A 20,277-nucleotide genomic window follows, 5' to 3' on the forward strand; every position below is an offset into this window, starting at 1 on the left:
CTTTATTGGAACAATCTGATAAAGAGGTGGCTAGTCCAGCCACTCTCCTACTGACTGTAGCTTTGGCTCCAGACAGAGATTGGATTCTTAAACTTTTCTTTAAAAATAGATCCAGAGATTTCCTTGGCTTCCATATTCAGGTTTTTCCTGATGTTTCGAGAGAAACTCAGAAAAGAAGGAGGGAATTTTTATTGTTAAAACCAGGTGTGACCCAGATGGGGGGATTATTTTTTCTTAGATACCCTTGTAAGTGTGTAATAAGGTATAATTCTCTTAAATATATTTTCTTTGAACCGTCTCATTTGACTGCTTTCCTCTCCATGAAGCGCCTTGAAAAAGGAGAAACATCGGTGTCTTAATTATCAAGCTCTCTTTCAGCACAGATGACGTGTTTTGGTTAAATTTGTTATAGCACTATATTCACTCTTAATTTCTGAATCTTGGATCCATTGTTGAGGACTAGTGTACGATTAAGTTGGAATTATTACCTTTTATGTAATTTTGGTTTATTTTCAATTTTGAGAATAATCAAAGATATGTTTTTCTTGATTGCACTTTTCTGTACAAGATGGTATGCTTGTTAAAATTTCAAAAATTTATAAATAAATAATAATAAAAAAAAGAAACTAATTTCTTCTTTTCAGCACAGGATGCTAAATTTTTTAACTGTGACGCTGACTTTGTGTGCTGTGAATTTAAAATTGATAGCTAAATCAGCAAGAATTGAAGTGTAATTTTGTGAACTAACCTTTTCTAGGATGGAGAATGGTGTCTTAGGGAATGCTTTGGAAGGTGTACCAGAGGATGAAGATGAAGATGGAGAGAAAGCAGATGATTCCAAATTGCAGAACAATGAAAATCTGAATGGTATGTGCAACATGTGAACTGCAGGGATGAAAAACACTGCTTGTTGTAGATATCATCTCGTCAAGCTATAGATATAACCTTGAGGGAATGGGTGTTAAGCTGACTTTTCTTACCTTTGCTGACCATTTAACTGTCCTTAATAACTTTGGCCTTAAGTGTCATGCCCACTGCAGCAGCTAATCTGTGTTTGGTATATTGGCACATTTCATTGCTAAACTTCTTTGCTTGACTGCCAAGCTTATCTGGACTGTTAGATTTTCAACCTTAATGTCAAGCCACATGGTTCTGCTAATTAATTTAATTTAATGTGGTATCTTATATACCTCTAAATCTCCCAAAGGATTTGAAGCGGTTTACAAAACAATTGATTTAAATAAAGGCCAAAAATCTCTCCATAAGTTAATTGCATACTATTAATTGCTTTATTATCTGCAGAGTGTTAAAGACTAGAAAGTTTGAAGGTGGTCATTAAACTCTGTGTACAGGTGTTCTAGCAAATTGATATTGGCTGACTTAGAGCTGTAGTTTAATCCAGTGTGACTTTAATTTTTTTTTTTTTTTAAAAAGCAGCAGCTGCATCAGGCAAAAAAATTGATTTTAGATCAGGATACGTCTGCTCTTCACAATGAATCTGATGGGATACAGGGTCAATTTAAATGTATATGCAGATAAGCTTGGTATGTTTTTTTGCATAGTTGCTAAATAAGCATTTAGGAAAATTTGAAAGAAAAACCAAGGTGTCATGAGCTTAGATCCTAGGTTCTGTTTACACTAGATTTGGTTTACATCTAATGGGGCAGGGGGATTACTGTAAATGCCAGAAACCAGATTGTGCTTTCACTAAAATGGAAGAAATGTTTATGCTTCATGTCCCTTAACCATGTAGAGGAAGAAAGGCAGGAGTTGAGAGAGCAGGTTTATGATGCCATGGGGGAAGCAGAAGATCAGCCAGAAGACATCACTTCAGAGCTTAAAACAGAATCTGTGAACAATGTGGATAAGGAAGAAAGCAAGGTAGAAACAAAAGGCAAGATGGAGAGCAGTAAATCCTTGTTAGATGCTACTACAAAGAACGTGGAAGAGGAAGACATGCCTGAGCAGGGAGAGGAGGTAGCTGAAACGTGCCAGCCAAAATCATTGCTGCAAGATGGTGAGAGTACAGAAGAGATGGAGTCTCCTAAACCTAAGGAAGATAAAGCTAGATCAGAAAATCAAGACACAGCTAATGGCAAGATGACATCCATGAGAGGCACTGGAGTGGCTGATACAAGTCCCTGCCCTGAAGAGAAAAAGGATGATGGAAAAGACGTGAATTCCAAAAGGGAAAGCAATGAAGCTGTTCCCCCAGCTGCCAATGACATGAAACCTGAAGTGACTGCAAGTGCAGAAGAGAAGGGAGGGGAGGAGAGTGAGCAGAAGGAAGAGGAAGAAGGTAACGCTGAGCACAGGGGATATGGATGGTTACTTTAATCTTCATTCAGAAGTTTTCAGTTCTTTCTAATTGGGGAAGATAGTGGGAAATACGAAGTTGGCAGAGCGCAATTACATTTGTTTTAATTCTTGAATCTTTTTATTGCTTTAACACATTTTAGTTTGGATGACTTGGCAGCAATGTAGTTGGCTGAACGTCTGAATGGAGGTACTTGTGTGTATGTGGTTACCTGTCTTCCTGTCAAATTGGATCCTTCTTGTTCTGGACATCAAGTCCCTGCTGTATGTTCATCCTTTTAGTCACAGACACAAGCTTCTAAGGGGCATGGCAGCATACTTTTTGCTATGGCTACATTGCGGCTATTCATGCAGCTTTAGAATTGAAATACTAATTGTGCGCTGTTGCTGTTCACATGAGGGTCTAGTTTTGTAGAGTGGAATCTTCCTTTTCCCGCTATAAAAACAATTTCTGTTTTTGGCATCTGAAGCCAATCACATTTTGTACTAGTTTGGGTTGCCTGATAACTGATTCAATCAGCTTCTATGGTTTGAAGCAATATAATTCAGTAGAACTAGTTTCTTAATACACAGGCCTCCTGTCTAGTGCCACACTATAGTAAAATTTGCCAAGTGTGTTAAGTAAGGGATAATCTATGTTGTCCTGTAACTGCTTCTACCAGTCTTGGCTGGCTTCTTCCCTTAAGCATGTTGGCTATATTAACTGCCTCTAGCCTAGTCCTTAAGTCAATACTTGCCAAATGTTCCGTGCTTGTGATGCCATTATTGCAGGCAAATGACCTTTGGAGGCCTTCATTATCTTCAATTCTGCTGCTGTCCTCCTCTGCCTTACACATTCTTGTAGTCTGCCCAGGGGATGACCCATAGCTTGGGAAGCCCTGCCATAAGTGAATGTTTTCATGATAATATAAAACTGCAGCACACAATTACTATTTGACATGCAAGCTTTTTCAGTCATTATTCAGCACATCTACATGGCCCCCTAGCTGAGCCCAGACCACCTGTGAAGCATATTGGAGCATTGCTAATAATTGGGACATACAGTGGGCAGCTACTCAGTTTGAGTGGCTGTCTTTTGGTCTCTTGTAGTAGCTGATGGGACATGCAGATGAAGTGAGTTGTTTTTTTCCAGGTTACGGCAAACAATTCTAAGCAGCTTGCTAATTTCTTGGTCTTGCCTTGCAGAAGAAGCGGAGGTTTCAGAAGAGGATAAGGAAAATGAAGATAATGAGGATAAGGTGAGATCTGATGCTAAAGAATGCATGGGGCAGTGGTTGACTGAAATTTTCAGAGTCTGAACTACACACACTGATCAGTCGGAATCAACTTTCTTGTTTTTAGGAGAATGAGGATGATGAAGTTGGAAATCTGCAGCTGGCCTGGGAGATGCTAGAGTTGGCAAAAGTCATCTACAGAAGGTAGTTTTGAGCATTCAACCTTACAGATTAACACTGGTAATAGAGATCCGACTGAGCAGGCATCCTGGTATATTTATAGTTGTCATTCTGCATGCTTGCGCATGTTTTAAAATCATATACCGTATTTTTCATTCCATAAGACACACTTTTTTCCACCCAAAAAAGTGGGTGGAAAAAAGGGTGCGTCCTATGGAGCGAATACCTAAATCTCACCCCCACCCATGTTACCTTCCAGGACTGCCGTCCGCCCCTCGCTCGCCGCCACTGCTGGTTGCTTACTGCTGAAATTAGAAGAAGGGAGGTGCAGCGATTGCACGCCACCAGCCCAGAAGCCTTGCCCCCAACGTCAATTCTGACAGGGGTAAGGCTTCTGGGCCTGCGGCATGCAATTACTGCACCCGCCTAGCCCTTCCAGGTGCCACACTGCTACCATGTTGGGGGTAAGACTTCTGGGCCAGTGGCGTGCAATTGCTGCACCCACCTAGCCCATCCGGGTACCACACTGCTGAGCCAGGAGTCCGCCGTTCCAGATGCCGCGCTGCTGAGCCAGGAGTCCACTCCCCCCCGCTGCTGCTGCTGCTGCGGCGGCGACGTATCCTCATAGCAGCAGCAGCGGGAGGTAAGTAAATCCAGCGGGTAGGCAGGCTTGGGGGAGGGGGGAAGAGGACAAAGGCTGGAAGGCAGTGAAGGGAACATAGGAGGGAAGGAGGGAGGAAGGATAGAAAGAAAGAAATCAGACGGGGGGGAGGAAGAGAACAAAGGCTACAAGGCATTGAGGGGAACAGAGGAGGGAGGGAAGGAGGCAGGGACAATTGTTGGGCCTGATGAAGGAAAGAAAGAAATCACTAGACTGGGGGAGGGGAGGAAGAGGACAAAGGCTGGAAGGCATTGAGGGGGACATGGGAGGGAGGCAGGGACAATTGTTGGGCCTGCGGAAGGAAGGAAAGAAAGAAAAATCATCAGACAATAAAGGTAAGAAAAATGATTTTATTTTCAATTTAGTGATCAAAATGTGTCAGTTTTAAGAATTTATATCTGGTGTCTATATTTTGCACTATATTTGTTTATTTTTCTATAGTTGTTACTGAGGTGACATTGCATATTTTAAAAAGTCATCTACCTTGATATCTGTGCCCTGTCCCTGCCCGTCCCGGCCTACCACTAGACCACCAGAGGGGGTACTAGGTACAGAGCCTGGCAAGGAGTGTGGGGTTGGGTACAGAGCCTGGCAGGGAGAATTTGGTTCAAAATGTGTTTTTTTTTTCTTGTTTACCTCCTCTAAATCTAGGGTGCGTCTTATGGTCAGGTATATCTTATGGAGCAAAAAATACGGTAGTTTCCATGTGTACTTTACAATTCTCTCAACTTTACTTTTCAGAAAGAAAACCAAAGAAGCACAATTACGTGCTGCTCAGGCCCATTTGAAGCTTGGGGAAGTCAGTGTGGAATCTGGTAAGATTGACCTCGGGCAAGTCACTTTGTATGTCACATAATGGAGGCAAACTTAAGATTGTATTTCCCTGTCCCTAGAGAGCTTAGATTCAGGTATAGTAGGTAATATACCTTGAGCTAAATCTATGCCTGACGATGTCAAGTAGCTTGAATTTGTGAAAATGTGCCTTGAATTTTGTTAGTATATAGGATAGAAGTACTGAGACTATTTCTTGGTAACAGTATACTCCCTTGGATAACTGCAACCATAATGGAATTGAATGCATGGAATGCATGTTGTCCTGCAGTAATATCTTTATACCCTACGCATCTCTTCCTGACATAGTTCTGCGTTCTAGTGCCCACAACCCCAGTGTCAGATCAGGTAGAAATTCTTGGACTTCTCAGGCCCAATTGGAAATCCAGCTGTTGTACTAGAATTGTTCTTAGATATCCCCTACCTACCATATATACTCAAATAAAACCTATCCGCATATAAACCGACATACCATTTTTGCCCCCCTTTTTAGGGGAATAATGGTAACTTGAATATAAACCGGAGGGATTATATTCTACCACTCCTCCCCTTACCTTCCCTGTGGTGCCCTCCCACCTTACCACCCACCTCCCAGTAATCTTCCCACTCTCGCTGCTAAACCCCCTCCCAAACCGGAAGACTTGAGCACATTCCCGCACCACTACCCCAACCTCTACCGGCTGGCAACTAGCTCTCACTCCCTCCCAAACAAGAGTAAACCCCCTAGCTTACCTGACTTTCTGGTGGTCTAGCGGTGCGTTGGGCAGGAGTTCTTCCCACTCTTATGCACGTTCTTTTTCCGCATTACGCACATTTAAGCTTGCATCCAAATTGACATTCCCCTTCTTGCACTCCTTTCACCATTTGCTTTCCCTGGATGCTTGAGATGGGAGAAAGTGCACTATCTATCCCAACTTGGGGTAGATAAGCATAGGCAGGTTGGGGATGGAATGAATTGTGCTGTTATGTCCCTTCCAGATTCAGTACGCTAGGTGTTCAATCCCTTCCTGCAATCTGGAAGTTGCGAAAATCACAACATACATGCTCCTTCCACCTTAGAGAGAATTAAAGCCCCTGAAGTTTTCAATTTCTGCAAGCAATCCGTGAAGTCTTTTGGATTACTCTGCATCTTTTCTTCTTTTTTTCGCTTAAAGTTAGTCTTTCTTTAGCGTCCCTCCAGACCAGCACAGAACGGATGGGTTTACGCTCTTCTGCCAGCAGGTGGAGACTGAGATATAATAACTTTTGGCAATAGTACAAGTGGGCTGTGCAGTCCCATCTACAGTCATTCTCTTCTCAGTCTCCAGCAGGTAGAGGTGGTAAGCCTCTGCAGTCTTTCTTTTGATTAATTAAGGCCTGTTGGATCGGGTTAGTGACCTTTCTCTTGTCTCTTTTTACTGTCCGGATAGAGCTCTCAGGGGTCCTACCGACATTAGGGGTGCCATACTTGAAAGGATAAAGTCCCTCCCCCCCATATCCTCACCTTCCCCAATTTTTATTTCTTTAGAGTAGCCTCAATTGTACGCCTGGCCTCCCTTTAGGCACAGACTACAGTTTAGAGAGCCAGTGGGATCTGGTCTATTAGTCTTTCCAGCTGTGGGCTGTGAGATAGAGGTCTGCACGGGAACGGGGATTGCGATAATTCCACGAGAATCCCCCAAGGTCAACGGTACTCCCACGGGGACCCCTCCCAGGCCAACGGAACTCCCAAGTAGATGGAACTGGGGCTCCCATTCTGAGGCCTACCTAATTTTATCCCAGGACAAGCAGGCAGCATATTCTTGACTGATGGGTGATGGCACCGACGGAGCCCCGGTATGGACAATTTTAGAGTGATTGCACTCTAAGAACTTAGAAAGTTCTAGCTAGGCTGCACCGCGCATGCGCGAGTGCCTTCCCACCCGACGGAGGCGCGCGGTCCCCAGTTTCCGCGGAGCTAAGAAGTCGCGTGTTTCCAACGGCTGTTGGAAAATTATTTTTGTCACCTTCCCGCTCGCGAATTTATTTTCTTCGTGAAACTCTTCACGTTCTTTTTCTTTCTTTTTCTAGTTAACTAAAAAAAAAAAGTCAATTTTTTTCAACTTTTTTCGGTCGGCCCCGGCGGGGCCTGTTGGCACCATTGAAGCCTCGGGCTTCGATTTTGTTACTGCTGTTTTTCCCTTCATGCCCACCGTGTTTTAAAACGTGTCAGCAGTGTGCACGCCCTATTTCGTTATCCGACCCGCACAAGTGGTGCCTTCAGTGCTTGGGTCCGGACCATAGGGCTGCGACGTGCACCCGCTGTGCTTCTCTTCAAAAGAGAACTTTGAAGAATCGCCAGATTCAGCAGCAGCTTCTTTTTGGTGCCGCTATGGAAGTTCCACCGGCATCAACCCCGGCATCGGCAACTTCCTCCAAATCGGCCCCGGCGCTTTCGACACCGCAAGATACATCTTCGGTGTCACACCCCCAGGTAAGCCGGCTAAGAAGCCATCCCCCACAGTTCTCGGCCCGCCAGTCGAACATGCAGTGAGCCAAGTCCTGCAGACAGCGCGCCGGCCCCGTAAACGCTCCGCTCCGATAGAAGTTACTGCTTCTTCATCGGCATCGACTTCGCCTGAGCGTCGAGCTGCACCGCAGGTACCGAGCAAGAAAAAAGCGGTACCGGTGCCATCGGGACCTTCTCTGGATGAGCGCATAGCATCCATTCTCCAGGTCCAGCTTAAGGAGCAATTACAACACCTTCTCCCGGCTCTTCTAACTCCGAACCTTCCAGTGTCGGTACCCACTGAGCCTACGGTACCGATCGTCGACCAGCCTATTTTGTCGGCATCGACGTTATCGGCACCGCTTAAATCTGCCTCTTCCATGTCTATGCCTATTTTGTCGGCAGAACCAAAGTCTCTTCGTCGAGCTGTTCACTCAGTCTCCGATCCGGTACCGCTTTCTGACACCCGTACCGCTTTACATTCACCAGGTACGGTGTCGATGCGTTCCGGCAAATCGGTACGTAAAACCAGGCATACCGAATCCTCTACTCCTCTATCTCAGGGCCGCCTTCCATCGGTACGTTACCCTGATTTATGGGATGATTCCGAGGACCCCCTCGGTACTGAGGATGATTTTTCCTCAGATGAGGCTGACCCATCTGTGCAGGATCCTGCTAGTAAGCCAGAGCACTCTTCCTTCACTAAGTTTCTTAAGGAGATGTCAGACACTCTTTCAATCCCATTAGAGTCTGATTCTAAAAAGTCCAAGGCATTCCTTGATGCTTTGGACTTTGACCAACCTCCCAAAGAATTTTTGAAATTACCCCTTCACGATATCTTAAGGGAAACTTTTTATAAAAATCTGGAGACTCCTCTCACCATCCCAGGAGCTCCAAGAAAATTGGAATCACTTTATAAGGTTATTCCCATTCCAGGGTTTGACAAACCTCAGCTGCCACACGAATCTTTGCTGGTGGAGTCAACCCTGAAGAAATCTGCAGGCTCAAGTGTGTATGCTTCTGTCCCTCCTGGCAGAGAGGGCAAGGCTATGGACAAATTCGGTAAACGACTTTACCAGAATGCTATGTTGGCCAACCGTTCAGGTAACTATGTTTTTCACTTCTCATTTTACCTGAAACATCTTATTCAGCACATGGCCACTTTTCAAAAATATATACCAGACCGCAAGCTTTTTGCTTTTCAGCAATGCACTGCCAGTCTCTTTCAGCTCAGGAAGTTCATGGTCCGATCCATCTATGACACCTTTGAACTGACATCCCGAGCTACTGCAATGTCTGTAGCGATGAGACGATTAGCATGGCTGCGCGTCTCAGAACTTGATGTTAACCACCAGGACTGCCTTGCCAATGCTCCTTGCCTGGGTGACGAGCTGTTTGGAGAATCTCTGGATACCACTACCCAGAAGCTTTCGGCTCATGAGACGAGGTGGGATACCTTATTGAAAACCAAAAAGAAGCCACCTCCTGCTCGTCCTTTTAGACAACAGACGTCGTATCAGCGTCGTTTCTCTGCTCGGCCGATTCAGCCTCATCCTCCCCAGCCTCAGAGACAGCGGCAACAGCAGCACCAACAGACTCGCCAACAACAACCGCCTGCAATAAAGTCTATTGCTCAGCCTAAACCAACTCAGCCCTTTTGACTCTCTTCTCCAGGGCATCGCCAGTCTTCCTCCCTCATGTCCTCTTCCACAACCTATCGGAAGTCGCCTCCAATTTTTTCTGGGCCGATGGGAGGTAATTACCACCGATCAATGGGTGCTCTCTATCATCGCCCACGGCTACTCCCTCAATTTTCAGACTCCTCCTCCGTTAGGCCTTCCAAAAGAGTCTGCTTCCAACAGGTCTCAATCCCTCCTTCTCACTCAAGAGGTTCAATCCCTTCTTCTTCTCAATGCCATCGAAGAAGTTCCTCCAGATCAGCGAGGTCAGGGATTTTACTCCCGGTACTTTCTAGTTCCCAAAAAGACTGGAGACCTCAGACCTATATTAGATCTCAGAGATCTCAACAAATGTTTGGTCAAGGAGAAGTTCAAAATGCTCTCTCTTGCCACCCTCTACCCTCTTCTCACTCAGGGCGACTGGCTATGCTCCCTCGATCCGGCCTACACACATATTCCTATCCATCTGGCATCCAGACAATATCTACGCTTTCTCATCAATCAGAATCATTATCAGTACAAGGTGCTACCCTTCGGTCTGGCCTCCTCTCCCAGGGTATTCACCAAGTGTCTGATTGTGGTAGCAGCCTATCTCCGCTCTCACAATTTTCAAGTCTTCCCTTATCTGGACGACTGGCTGATCAAGGCTCATTCTCAGGCGGTTCTGCTTGCCACCAACCAGACCATTCGCTTTTTTAAACTGTTGGGTTTCGAAATCAATCTACCCAAGTCGCACTTCATTCCAACCCAGCGACTTCAATTCATTGGCGCCATTCTGAACACTGTTCTCATGAGGGCGTTTCTTCCTTCCAACCGCCTTCAGACCATCCTTCATCTCTGCCTGCAGGTTTTTCAACAGATTACCATCTCTGCAAATCACATGATGGTGCTCTTGGGGCATATGGCATCGACAGTGCATGTCACCCCCTTCGCACGTCTTCACCTGCGCACTCCTCAATGGACCCTAGCAATCCAGTGGTCACAAGCGACGGATCTTTGCTCACAACACATATCTGTGACATCGTCTCTTCGACAGTCGCTACTTTGGTGGTTGACATCTTCAAATCTATCCAGAGGTCTACTGTTCCATCTACCTCCTCATCATCTAGTCATCACCACAGATGCATCCCCCTATGCCTGGGGAGCTCACTTGAACAAATTCCAAACTCAGGGTCTTTGGACTGCCCAGGAAAAGAAACATCACATCAATTTCCTGGAGCTCCGAGCAATGTTTTATGCCCTCAAGGCATTCCAACATCTTCTCTTTCCTCAAGTACTACTCCTTTGCACAGACAATCAAGTTGCTATGTACTACATCAACAAACAGGGGGGGGACTGGCTCTCGCCTGTTGTGTCAGGAAGCTCAACGGATTTGGTCTTGGGCGACAGCTCATCATTTATTCTTGAAAGCTGTCTACATTCAAGGAAAGCAGAATTCCTTAGCAGACAATCTCAGCAGAGTTCTCCAACCCCACGAATGGACTCTTGATCCCTTGACTCTCCAGTCCATTTTCGCTCAATGGGGCACGCCTCAGGTGGACCTTTTTGCAGCTCCTCACAATCATCAACTGCCCCGGTTTTGCTCCAGACTCTACTCCCCTCACCGTCTGGCACCCAATGCATTTCTCCTAGATTGGACCAATCTCTTCCTCTATGCATTTCCTCCTCTACCTCTCATGCTGCGGACATTGTTCAAGCTCAGGAGGGAACAAGCCACCATGATTCTCATCGCTCCACGGTGGCCCAGGCAACACTGGTTCTCCCTTCTACTTCAACTCAGTTCCAGGGAGCCCATACTTCTTCCTCTGTTTCCTTCTCTGCTTACTCAGCATCAGCAGTCCCTACTACATCCCAACTTACAATCTCTGCACCTGACAGCTTGGTATCTCTCAGGCTAACTTCGGCTCACTCACTCCTTTCTCAGCCTGTCCGTTCTATCATTGATGCTTCCAGGAAACCGGCCACACTTCATTGTTATCAACAGAAGTGGTCTCGTTTTTCTTCCTGGTGCCTCTTGCATCACCATAATCCCACGTCTCTACCAGTGGGACTGGTGTTAGACTATCTTCTTTCCTTGTCCGACTCTGGTCTCAAATCTACCTCTATCAGAGTTCATCTCAGTGCCATTGCTGCCTTTCATGAGCCAATTCATGGAAAACCCCTCTCTGCTCATCCTTTGGTTTCCAGGTTCATGCGGGGCCTTTTCAACGTGAAACCACCTCTCAACCCCCCTCCTGTGGTCTGGGATCTCAATGTAGTTCTTTCTGCCTTAATGAAGCCTCCTTTTGAACCTTTGGCCACAGCACATTTCAAATTTCTCACTTGGAAAGTGGTCTTCCTTATTGCTCTCACTTCTGCCAGGAGGGTCAGTGAGTTACATACACTAGTGGCCGATCCACCTTTCACTATTTTTCACCTGATAAGGTGGTTCTGCGTACCCATCCAAAGTTTCTCCCTAAGGTTGTGTCTGACTTTCATCTTAACCAGTCCATTGTCCTACCTGTTTTTTTCCCGAAGCCTCATTCTCATCCAGGCGAACAGGCTCTACATACCTTGGACTGTAAATGTGCTTTGGCTTACAGCGCACTAAGCCTCACAGATCATCTCCTCAACTTTTTTTGTCTTTTGACCCTAACAAGCTGGGTCATCCTGTTTCTAAACGCATTTTATCCAATTGGCTTGCTGCTTGCGTTTCCTTCTGTTATGCTCAGTCGGGACTCACACTGGAAGGTTCTGTCACGGGCCACAAAGTTAGAGCTATGGCAGCGTCTGTAGCTTTCCTCCGCTCCACTTCCATTGAGGAAATCTGCAAGGCTGCTACTTGGTCCTCAGTTCACACTTTTACATCTCACTATTGTCTGGATTCATTCTCCAGATGGTATGGACACTTCGGCCAATCTGTTTTACAGAATTTATTTTCCTAATGGCCAACCTTCCCTCCATCCCTCTTTTTGTTAGCTTGAAGGTAACCCATCAGTCAAGAATATGCTGCCTGCTTGTCCTGGGATAAAGCACAGTTACTTAACGTAACAGGTGTTATCTAGGGACAGCAGGCAGATATTCTTGCGTCCCTCCCACCTCCCCAGGTTGGCTTCTTAGCTGGTCTAACTGGGGACCGCGCGCCTCCATCGGGTGGGAAGGCACTCGCGCGTGCGCGGTGCAGCCCAGCTAGAACTTTCTAAGTTCTTAGAGTGCAATCACTCTAAAATTGTCTGTACCGGGGCTCCGTCGGTGCCGTCACCCATCAGTCAAGAATATCTGCCTGCTGTCCCTGCTTACCTGTTACGGTAAGTAACTGTGCTTTCTTCCCACCTTCTCCACCTCCTTGAGGTCCCTCTTGCATTCCTTTCCATCCTTTCTACTGTTTCCTCTCCACCACCACATCCAGCATTACTCCCTTTCTTCTCTCTCTTCTACTTTACTCCTCTCCCACCACCATGTCCATAAGAACATAAGAATTGCCGCTGCTGGGTCAGACCAGTGGTCCATCGTGGCCAGCAATCCGCTCCTGCGGTGGCCCCCAGGTCAAAGGCAAGGGCCCTAACTAAGACCAGCCCTACCTGCGTGCGTTCCGGTTTAGCAGGAATTTGTCTAACTTTTGTCTTGGGGCAAGACGACGCATTTGTTGTAACGTTCAACTAGATTCTGCATTCTTGCAGAGAAGAAATTTTTCAGCTGCTCCCGAAGCCAGGTGGGCATCGCTTCCCTTCCTTCATCAAGCTTTGTCGTTTGCTTTCTGTGTTATAGTGATGCGCCCGTGCCTCGTCACCGTGACAATTCTCTCCAGAATACTCGGATCTTCTTCAAACCGTCTCAGGAACTGGGTGACAACCTCCACATGCTGTTGCTTGTGCAGCTGTTAGGGAACACATCGTACGCAAACTTTCCTGTATCCCAAGTCATCCTGAGTTATGGCAAATGCAGATCCAGAGCTGATATCCAAATTTGCAGCCAGTTGAGACACCGTTATCCATCAGTCTTCTCTAATCAAGGCATCCACCTTGTCAATGTGCTCTTGTGTGCGTGATCTTGATGGGCAACCAGAACGACCTTCGTCAGTTACACCTGTTCTTCTCGCTTTAAACCTTTTTACCAACTCACAAGCCTTCCGTTGATTTACGGTGCTATGTCCATAAAGAGTCAATATCTGATTGTGAATTTCCACAGGTTTCACTCCCTCTACCCAAAGAAAGCGCACTACTGCACATTGTTCTTTGATGGTGCCATCTTGCAATGGAGCGTCCATGTTTCTGACCTTGTGGCTGCCACACGACTAAAGGCCGAGTGCTGCACTGTGCCCAACAATTCTCCTCTTTCTTCATCTCCCCATGTGCACCATCTTTTTCCCTCTCTCAGACACCCAATTCTCCATTTCTAGTCCCTCCCCCACCTCAGCATCTTTCCTCCCTCCATTCTTCAATCCTATGGCCCAAGTTCATGCTTCCCTCTCTCAGAATGGAAGATTCTGTGTCCCGAGTTCATGCCCGCTCCCTCCTTCCTTCTATCCTTTGCCTGAAGTTTGTACTCCCTCCCTCCATTCTGTGCCCCAAGTATGTGCCTTCCTCCCGCGGGTGTGTACCTTCTGGCTGGCTCCCTCCTGGCCACAGTCGTTTCTCTTCAGAAAGCCGTAGGCGCATCCTGTGGCTGAGCTGCAAGCCTTTCCTCTGTCATTGGAGGAGCTTCCTCCAACATTAGAAAGAAGGCTTCTGGGTCAGCTGTGGGCTCTGCGTGTAAGAGCCGTTGCCCACATCTTTGTGAAGAGAAACAATTGTGGCTGGAAGGAGGAAGGAGCCAGCTAGAAGGTAAACACCTGCGGGAGGGAGGGAGAGGGGCGCATTGGAACCAAAGGTAGAATGAGGACCTCTGTTCGTTAAGTACAAGTCAGACCTAAGTCAGATGTTCATAAAATGGAGACTGCCTGTATAAAAATTTCATTCATCAGCTCTGAGAAAAGGCAATTAAGCCCCTCGCAGTATGGTTGTGCGCCACTCCTTTGCTTTAAAAATTAAACTTTAGTGCCTTGCTTTAGCCACTAAATGGGTTTCCTGCTGCTGCACCAGTCTGACTGGGAGGTAGTAACTTTTAGGGTTTGAAAGTACTGATGCATTTATTTGTCTTTCAGAAAATTATTCACAGGCAATTGAGGACTTCCAAGCTTGTTTGTCACTACAGAAGCAGCATTTAGAAGCTCATGATAGACTCCTTGCTGAGACACATTACCAGCTGGGACTGGCCTACCATTATAATAACCAGAATAAGGAAGCTGTCCTGCAGTTCACGGAGTCAGTGGGTGTTATTGAAAAGAGGATGGGTGAGTGAATGTGGAGGGGAGTCTTGAATGATTCTCCTCAGATCCTTGCTATGTTTGATTTCAGGATAACTTTGATTAGAACGCTGAATTCCAAGTGCCTGAAAAAATGGAATCTCTGATTCCCTCCACCCTAACCTAACAGGGGCAATAGTTATTCCACTTCAGGAGTAAAATATTCTTTTTTTTAAAAAAATTCTTTATTCATTTTCACTTCAATTAACAAGTATACAATATGATAACTTATACTATACAAAATCACTTGTACATTCTTAACCATAAATCTTAAATACTTTAAATTACCCCCCATCCCATCCTCCCATCCCTCCCTATATCAATAAAATTCATTCATATATGTATTATATCCCTTCTTATTATAAAATTTCAAGTATTTAAAAGTGTCTAATCATTTGAATATTCAATCAATGGCCCCCATATCTTTCTAAACCTATCATAATTCCCATTCTTTAAAGCAAGAACTCTTTCCATCTTATACATATAACATACTGAACTCCACCAAAAGGTATAATTGAGTCTTGTATAGTCTTTCCAATTCCTAGTGATGTGTTGAATGGCAACTCCTGTCAATATTAATAGTAATTTATTGTTAGACATTGAAATTTGACTTTTAAACCTCATTGAAGTACCAAATAAAATTGTATCATATGACAAGGCAACAAAGTTTTCTAATAGCAAATTAATTTGGGGCCAAATTGATTTCCAAAAGGCATTAATACAAGGACAGAAATAAATTAAATGATCTAAAGTCCCTGCATCCTTATTACAATGCCAGCATCTATTAGACCTAGAAGTATCTACTTTTTGTAAACGAACTGGGGTCCAAAACACTCTATGCAATAAAAACAACCATGTTTGCCTCATAGATGCCGACATTGTAGACTTTAATCTCCAAGACCAAATTTGTGGCCATTGAAATGCAGAAATTTGGTGCTTGATCTCAATGCTCCAAATATCCCTCAACCCAGTTTTCTTTTTTTTATTCAGATATTCATTAAGTAATTTATACCACTGTGCGGCTTGGTGAGCCAAGAAATCCGCCTGAAAGCAAAGGAATTCCAAACTATATTGATTATTAAGATTCTTCCATTCAGGGAACCCCTCCTGAATAGCTTGCTTCAACTGCAACCATCTAAAATTTTGTGTCTTATTTAAACCATATTTATGTTGTAATTGTGAAAAACTAAGAGAACCATTTAAAATAATATCATTCAAAGTACGAATACCTCCACTAACCCATTGCTTCCAGCCGAATTAACCAATTTTAATCTTGGAGTTCAGCCAAATGGATTGATCTAATGATTTAGAAATTGGAATAGGTGTCAAATTACTAATATAACGTAAAGTTTTCCAGGTATCAACCAATATTTTATTCTCTTTATATCTTCTAGGTATTTTTATACTAAGCAAATGCACCAGATGTATAGGAAACAGGAGTCGCCATTCTAAATATAACCAGTCTGCGACATTCTCCATGAGCTCTGGGAGGATCCAATACATACCCTGACGTAGAATATAGGCTTGATGATACCTATAAAAATTAGGAAAATTTATCCCTCCCTCCAAAATTGATTTTTGTAAAGATACTAATGCAATTCTTGGTCTTTTACCCAACCAAACATTTCGTAAGAATACCATTCAATTTTTTATAGAAGGACCCCTGAAAAAAACCGGTGTCATACTCATTTGATAGCAAACTACAGGCAATATCATCATTTTTATAGTCTCCCCCACCATGATAAATGCAACGGATTCCATTTTTCACACATTTCTGTTACTTTTTTCAATAAAAGTTTTTCATTCTCCTTTACTGTATCTTCAATATTGTTTTTAATAAAGATACCTAAATACTTTAAACCCTCATCTTTCCAGCTAAAGGAAAAATAATCAAATAATCCCTTGACACAATGAACATTAAGCGGGAGAACTTCAGACTAATTAACAGAACTCCAATTAATCTTATATCCTGAAAACTTTCCAAATCTCTATCAATTCAAGTAAGCATGGAATGGTGGTCTCTGGATTTCTCAAATAAAGCAGAATATCATCCGCATAAGCAGAGAGTTTATATTCCCAATTCGAATAAGGAATACCCTGTATCTCCCTTGCCTGATTAATAGCAATTAACAGGGGCTCCAAAACAACATCAAAGAGCAATGGAGATAAGGGACAACCCTGTCTAACACCCTTTCGCAAGTCAAATCTATCTGATAAACTATTATTAATGTATAATCTTGCACCAGGAGAGCTATACAGCGTCTGAATCATTTGAGTAAAACCAGATCCCACCCCAAACCATTCTAATGCTTGATACATAAAATTCCACTCCACTCTATCAAATGCCTTTTCTGCATCTAGAGAGACCAAGAAAGTTGGATCATTCACTGTTTTTGTTAAATTTAAAGTATGAAAATCCAATCTAGTGTTATGAGAAGAATGTCTCCTTGCAACAAATCCTGTTTGATGAGTATCAATAATAAAAGGGAGAGCTTTTGCCAATCTTAAAGCCAATAATTTAGCAATAATTTTCCCATCCACATTTATTAATGAAATAGGCCTGTAGTTTGAAACCAAAGTAGGATCTCTGTTTGGCTTCGGCAAAACAATAACCAACGAATCTGCCATAGTACCTGAAATACAACCTTTAGTCAGTTGATATTGATATAACTTTAACAAATGTGGTAAAAGGTTAATTTGAAATGATTTATAAAATTGTACTGTATATCCATCACCACCTGGAGCGGATCCAGCTCTAAGAGACCTCAATGCTGTTTCTAATTCTTTTAGAGATATAGGTTCTTCTAAACTTCCTTTTATATGCTCAGGAATTTGTGGTCCAGTAATTGAGTTTAAAAATTGCCTACCATCTTGTTCTTTGTTTCTATAAGTCTCTGAAGAATATAATTCCTTATAGAAAAGCCAAATATTGTTGTAAAATATGCTCATTTTTAGTATATGATTCTCCTTTGTTATCTTTTATTACAACAATCTTTGTTTTCCTTTTTTTTGCCTTAAGGAGGAGTAAAATATTCTAGTAGCCACAAGAATATTGGACTTTCCTGTCTTTTCCAGTCATCTGTTTCCATCTAGCAAAAGGATGTGGAAGCAGAATTTGACACTCTAGATATGGCAATAGCTATTGAGATGGGCTCAAATTATATGAAGAAGACTAGGGAATGGTGAAGTAGGGCACAGTTTTGGATTTAAAAATGACAGGACTCTTTCTTATAAGAAATGACTTATTTCAAAGACAGGAACAAGAAACAGGCTCAGTATAATAGGGTGGTTCAAAGCAGGAAAAGCATTTCCTTAGCATCCCACCAGATCTGTCTAGATGCTTGACTTTCCCTTACCAGCACATGGAAAAAGAGGATTTCTGAACTAGTGTCATTCCACTAAGGCCCCGATAACTCTAACCCTATAAAAGTATGATGCATGTATTCCTTACTGGATTTTTTTTTTTTTTAAACTGCCACTTCTCATGCAATCAGCACCTCCAGGCCAGCATTAAAGGTCAGTGCTTCATTTTGTCTGGGCATTGCTCCGTCCTTGTTTTAATATTGAGCAGCTTGTTGTACTTCATTTCCATACCATTCTCAGAGGCTGCTACGGGGCATGGAAAAGACCTTGCAAAGCCATTTTGTGCATTGGAAGCTAAAGTGCTTGTATGCTAAACTGATTAGAACTAGTTTAGCGGAAAACGTTAAAGGCACAGTAAGTTTAGAGCAGGGGTCCCCAAAGTCCCTCCTTGAGGGCCGAATCCAGTCGGGTTTTCAGGATTTCCCCAATGAATATGCCTGAGATTTATGTGCATGCACTGCTTTCAATGCATATTCATTGGGGAAATCCTGAAAACCCAACTGGATTCGGCCCTCAAGGAGGGACTTTGGGGACCCCTGGTTTAGAGCATCAGGGCTTAAGTTTCTTTTGCAGCCAATTGCTAACCAGTATTTCTCAGCGACAGATGGTAACGTGCCTAGCTTGGTAAACCAGGTACTTGGGAGGGAGGGGGAGCAGGGTTTCAGAATTTATTTCTTGGACAGTTGTCAGAAAGAGGCATTAGAAGTTAGTATGTGGACTAGAGAGTTGAATGGAAAAGAAATCAAACCCATGCCCACCTGCCCTTCTATCCTTGCCCATCCCCATAATCTTCAGAAGTAGTTATTCCATTCAATTATACTAAAGTACGCTAGAGGCTCTGAGACCTATTTACAAATTATATATTCTTTCCAACTAATGTTTCTAAATAAGCAAAGATACTTTCCCTTTCTGGTGGGCAAATCTGTGCTCCAGCTATAGATATGAAAAAATGAATGCCGATAGTTTGGGGCACAGTCATTTTTTTAAACTGGTTTGGGGCCTGTTGACATCTTATATTACTTCACTAAAGCAGGTCTTTGATTATAAATCACTTTTTGTTTATTTTCATACACATCCAGGGAAGGGGGGGGGATATTTCTGTCCTAATTTTGACCTTTTGAGTATTTACACATGGGATGGGTGGGAGGATATTATTAATTTGATTAGGGTAAGGTTATTGGGGAAAATCTATGTCTCTGTGTTTATTGAATAATCATTGGGTTGGTGGGAGAAAATGATTGGTTATGTATAATTGTAAGTAGAATGTGCTTGTATTGACGTATTATCCCAGGACAAACAGGCAGGTATTCTCACAAGTGGGTGACGTGATCCAATGGAGCCCCGATGCGGACGCCTCACAAGCAGTCTTGCTTGAAGAAACTCGAAGTTTCGAGTCGCCCGCACCGCGCATGCATGAGTGCCTTCCCACCCAGCGCAGGGTGCGTCACCTCAGTTCTTACTTTTCCACAGAGCCGAGAAGTCCGTCTTCGACTCTCTGCGTGAAGTTTTCTTCACTTGTGCCTTCTAAATCCGTGGTTTTGGGTTTATTTTCTCATAATCGTTGATTTTCGTCGTGTTTTGTTGTTTTTCAAAAAAATAAAAAATAAATAAAAATTTCTTCCATCCGTTCGACCGGGCAGGCCACGTGGCCGCAGCCCCGCGGCGGAGCTTTTCCAGCCTATGTCCCGGCCTGCTACCGGTTTTAAAAAGTGTTCCAAGTGCCAGCGCGCAATTTCACTGACAGACCCTCATCGACGCTGTCTTCGGTGTCTCAGGCCTCAACACCTTCCGAAATCGTGCCGGCCTTGCTCAACACTTACAGCCCGTGCTTTCAAGCGTCGTTGCATCTTGTGGGAGTCGCTGTACAGCATGGAGTCTTCGACGGAGATGTCATCATCGAAGAGTGCTTCGCCTTCGACCTCATCCGAAGCTCTCCAGCCTTCCACGTCTGCTGCTCTGAGCCTCATCAAACCTGCTTCGTTTGTATCGGCTCAGCCTTCGACACCAGCTGCGGTGCCTTCCTCTGTCTCTTCAGGTCAGATAGAGAAGCAGCCCATTCCCCCAGTGGTGCTCAAAGTGCCCAAGGCTTCTAAGTCCAAGCACTCTCACACTGCCTTGAGGGAGCACGAAGCCCGTGCAGGTGGTCCCGTTGGTGACGTGGATCCATCCTTGCTGGCTTTGTTCCAGACCTTACTTGAGAAGCAATTCATTCAGCTCTTTACCACAATGGGGCCGAAGCTTCT

At 44.1% G+C, this 20,277-nt stretch overlaps 1 protein-coding gene across 4 annotated transcripts in view; it reads left to right on the top strand.

The window, feature by feature from the left end:
• The window catches only part of NASP (nuclear autoantigenic sperm protein), a 106,607-nt gene that overhangs the window by 63,810 nt on the left and 22,520 nt on the right, over positions 1-20,277 (top strand). For 3 of the 4 annotated variants that reach the window (XM_033916827.1, XM_033916826.1, XM_033916828.1), the window contains 6 exons: positions 758-867; positions 1,754-2,299; positions 3,502-3,554; positions 3,658-3,734; positions 5,113-5,186; positions 14,471-14,659. In XM_033916827.1, the coding sequence (XP_033772718.1) occupies positions 758-867; positions 1,754-2,299; positions 3,502-3,554; positions 3,658-3,734; positions 5,113-5,186; positions 14,471-14,659 (1,049 nt within the window). The remainder of the gene's footprint in view (positions 1-757; positions 868-1,753; positions 2,300-3,501; positions 3,555-3,657; positions 3,735-5,112; positions 5,187-14,470; positions 14,660-20,277) is intronic. The other variant, XM_033916829.1, reaches the window with a different exon arrangement.

Source organism: Geotrypetes seraphini, chromosome 12 (assembly GCF_902459505.1).
Source record: "Geotrypetes seraphini chromosome 12, aGeoSer1.1, whole genome shotgun sequence".
Taxonomy (NCBI): domain Eukaryota; kingdom Metazoa; phylum Chordata; class Amphibia; order Gymnophiona; family Dermophiidae; genus Geotrypetes; species Geotrypetes seraphini.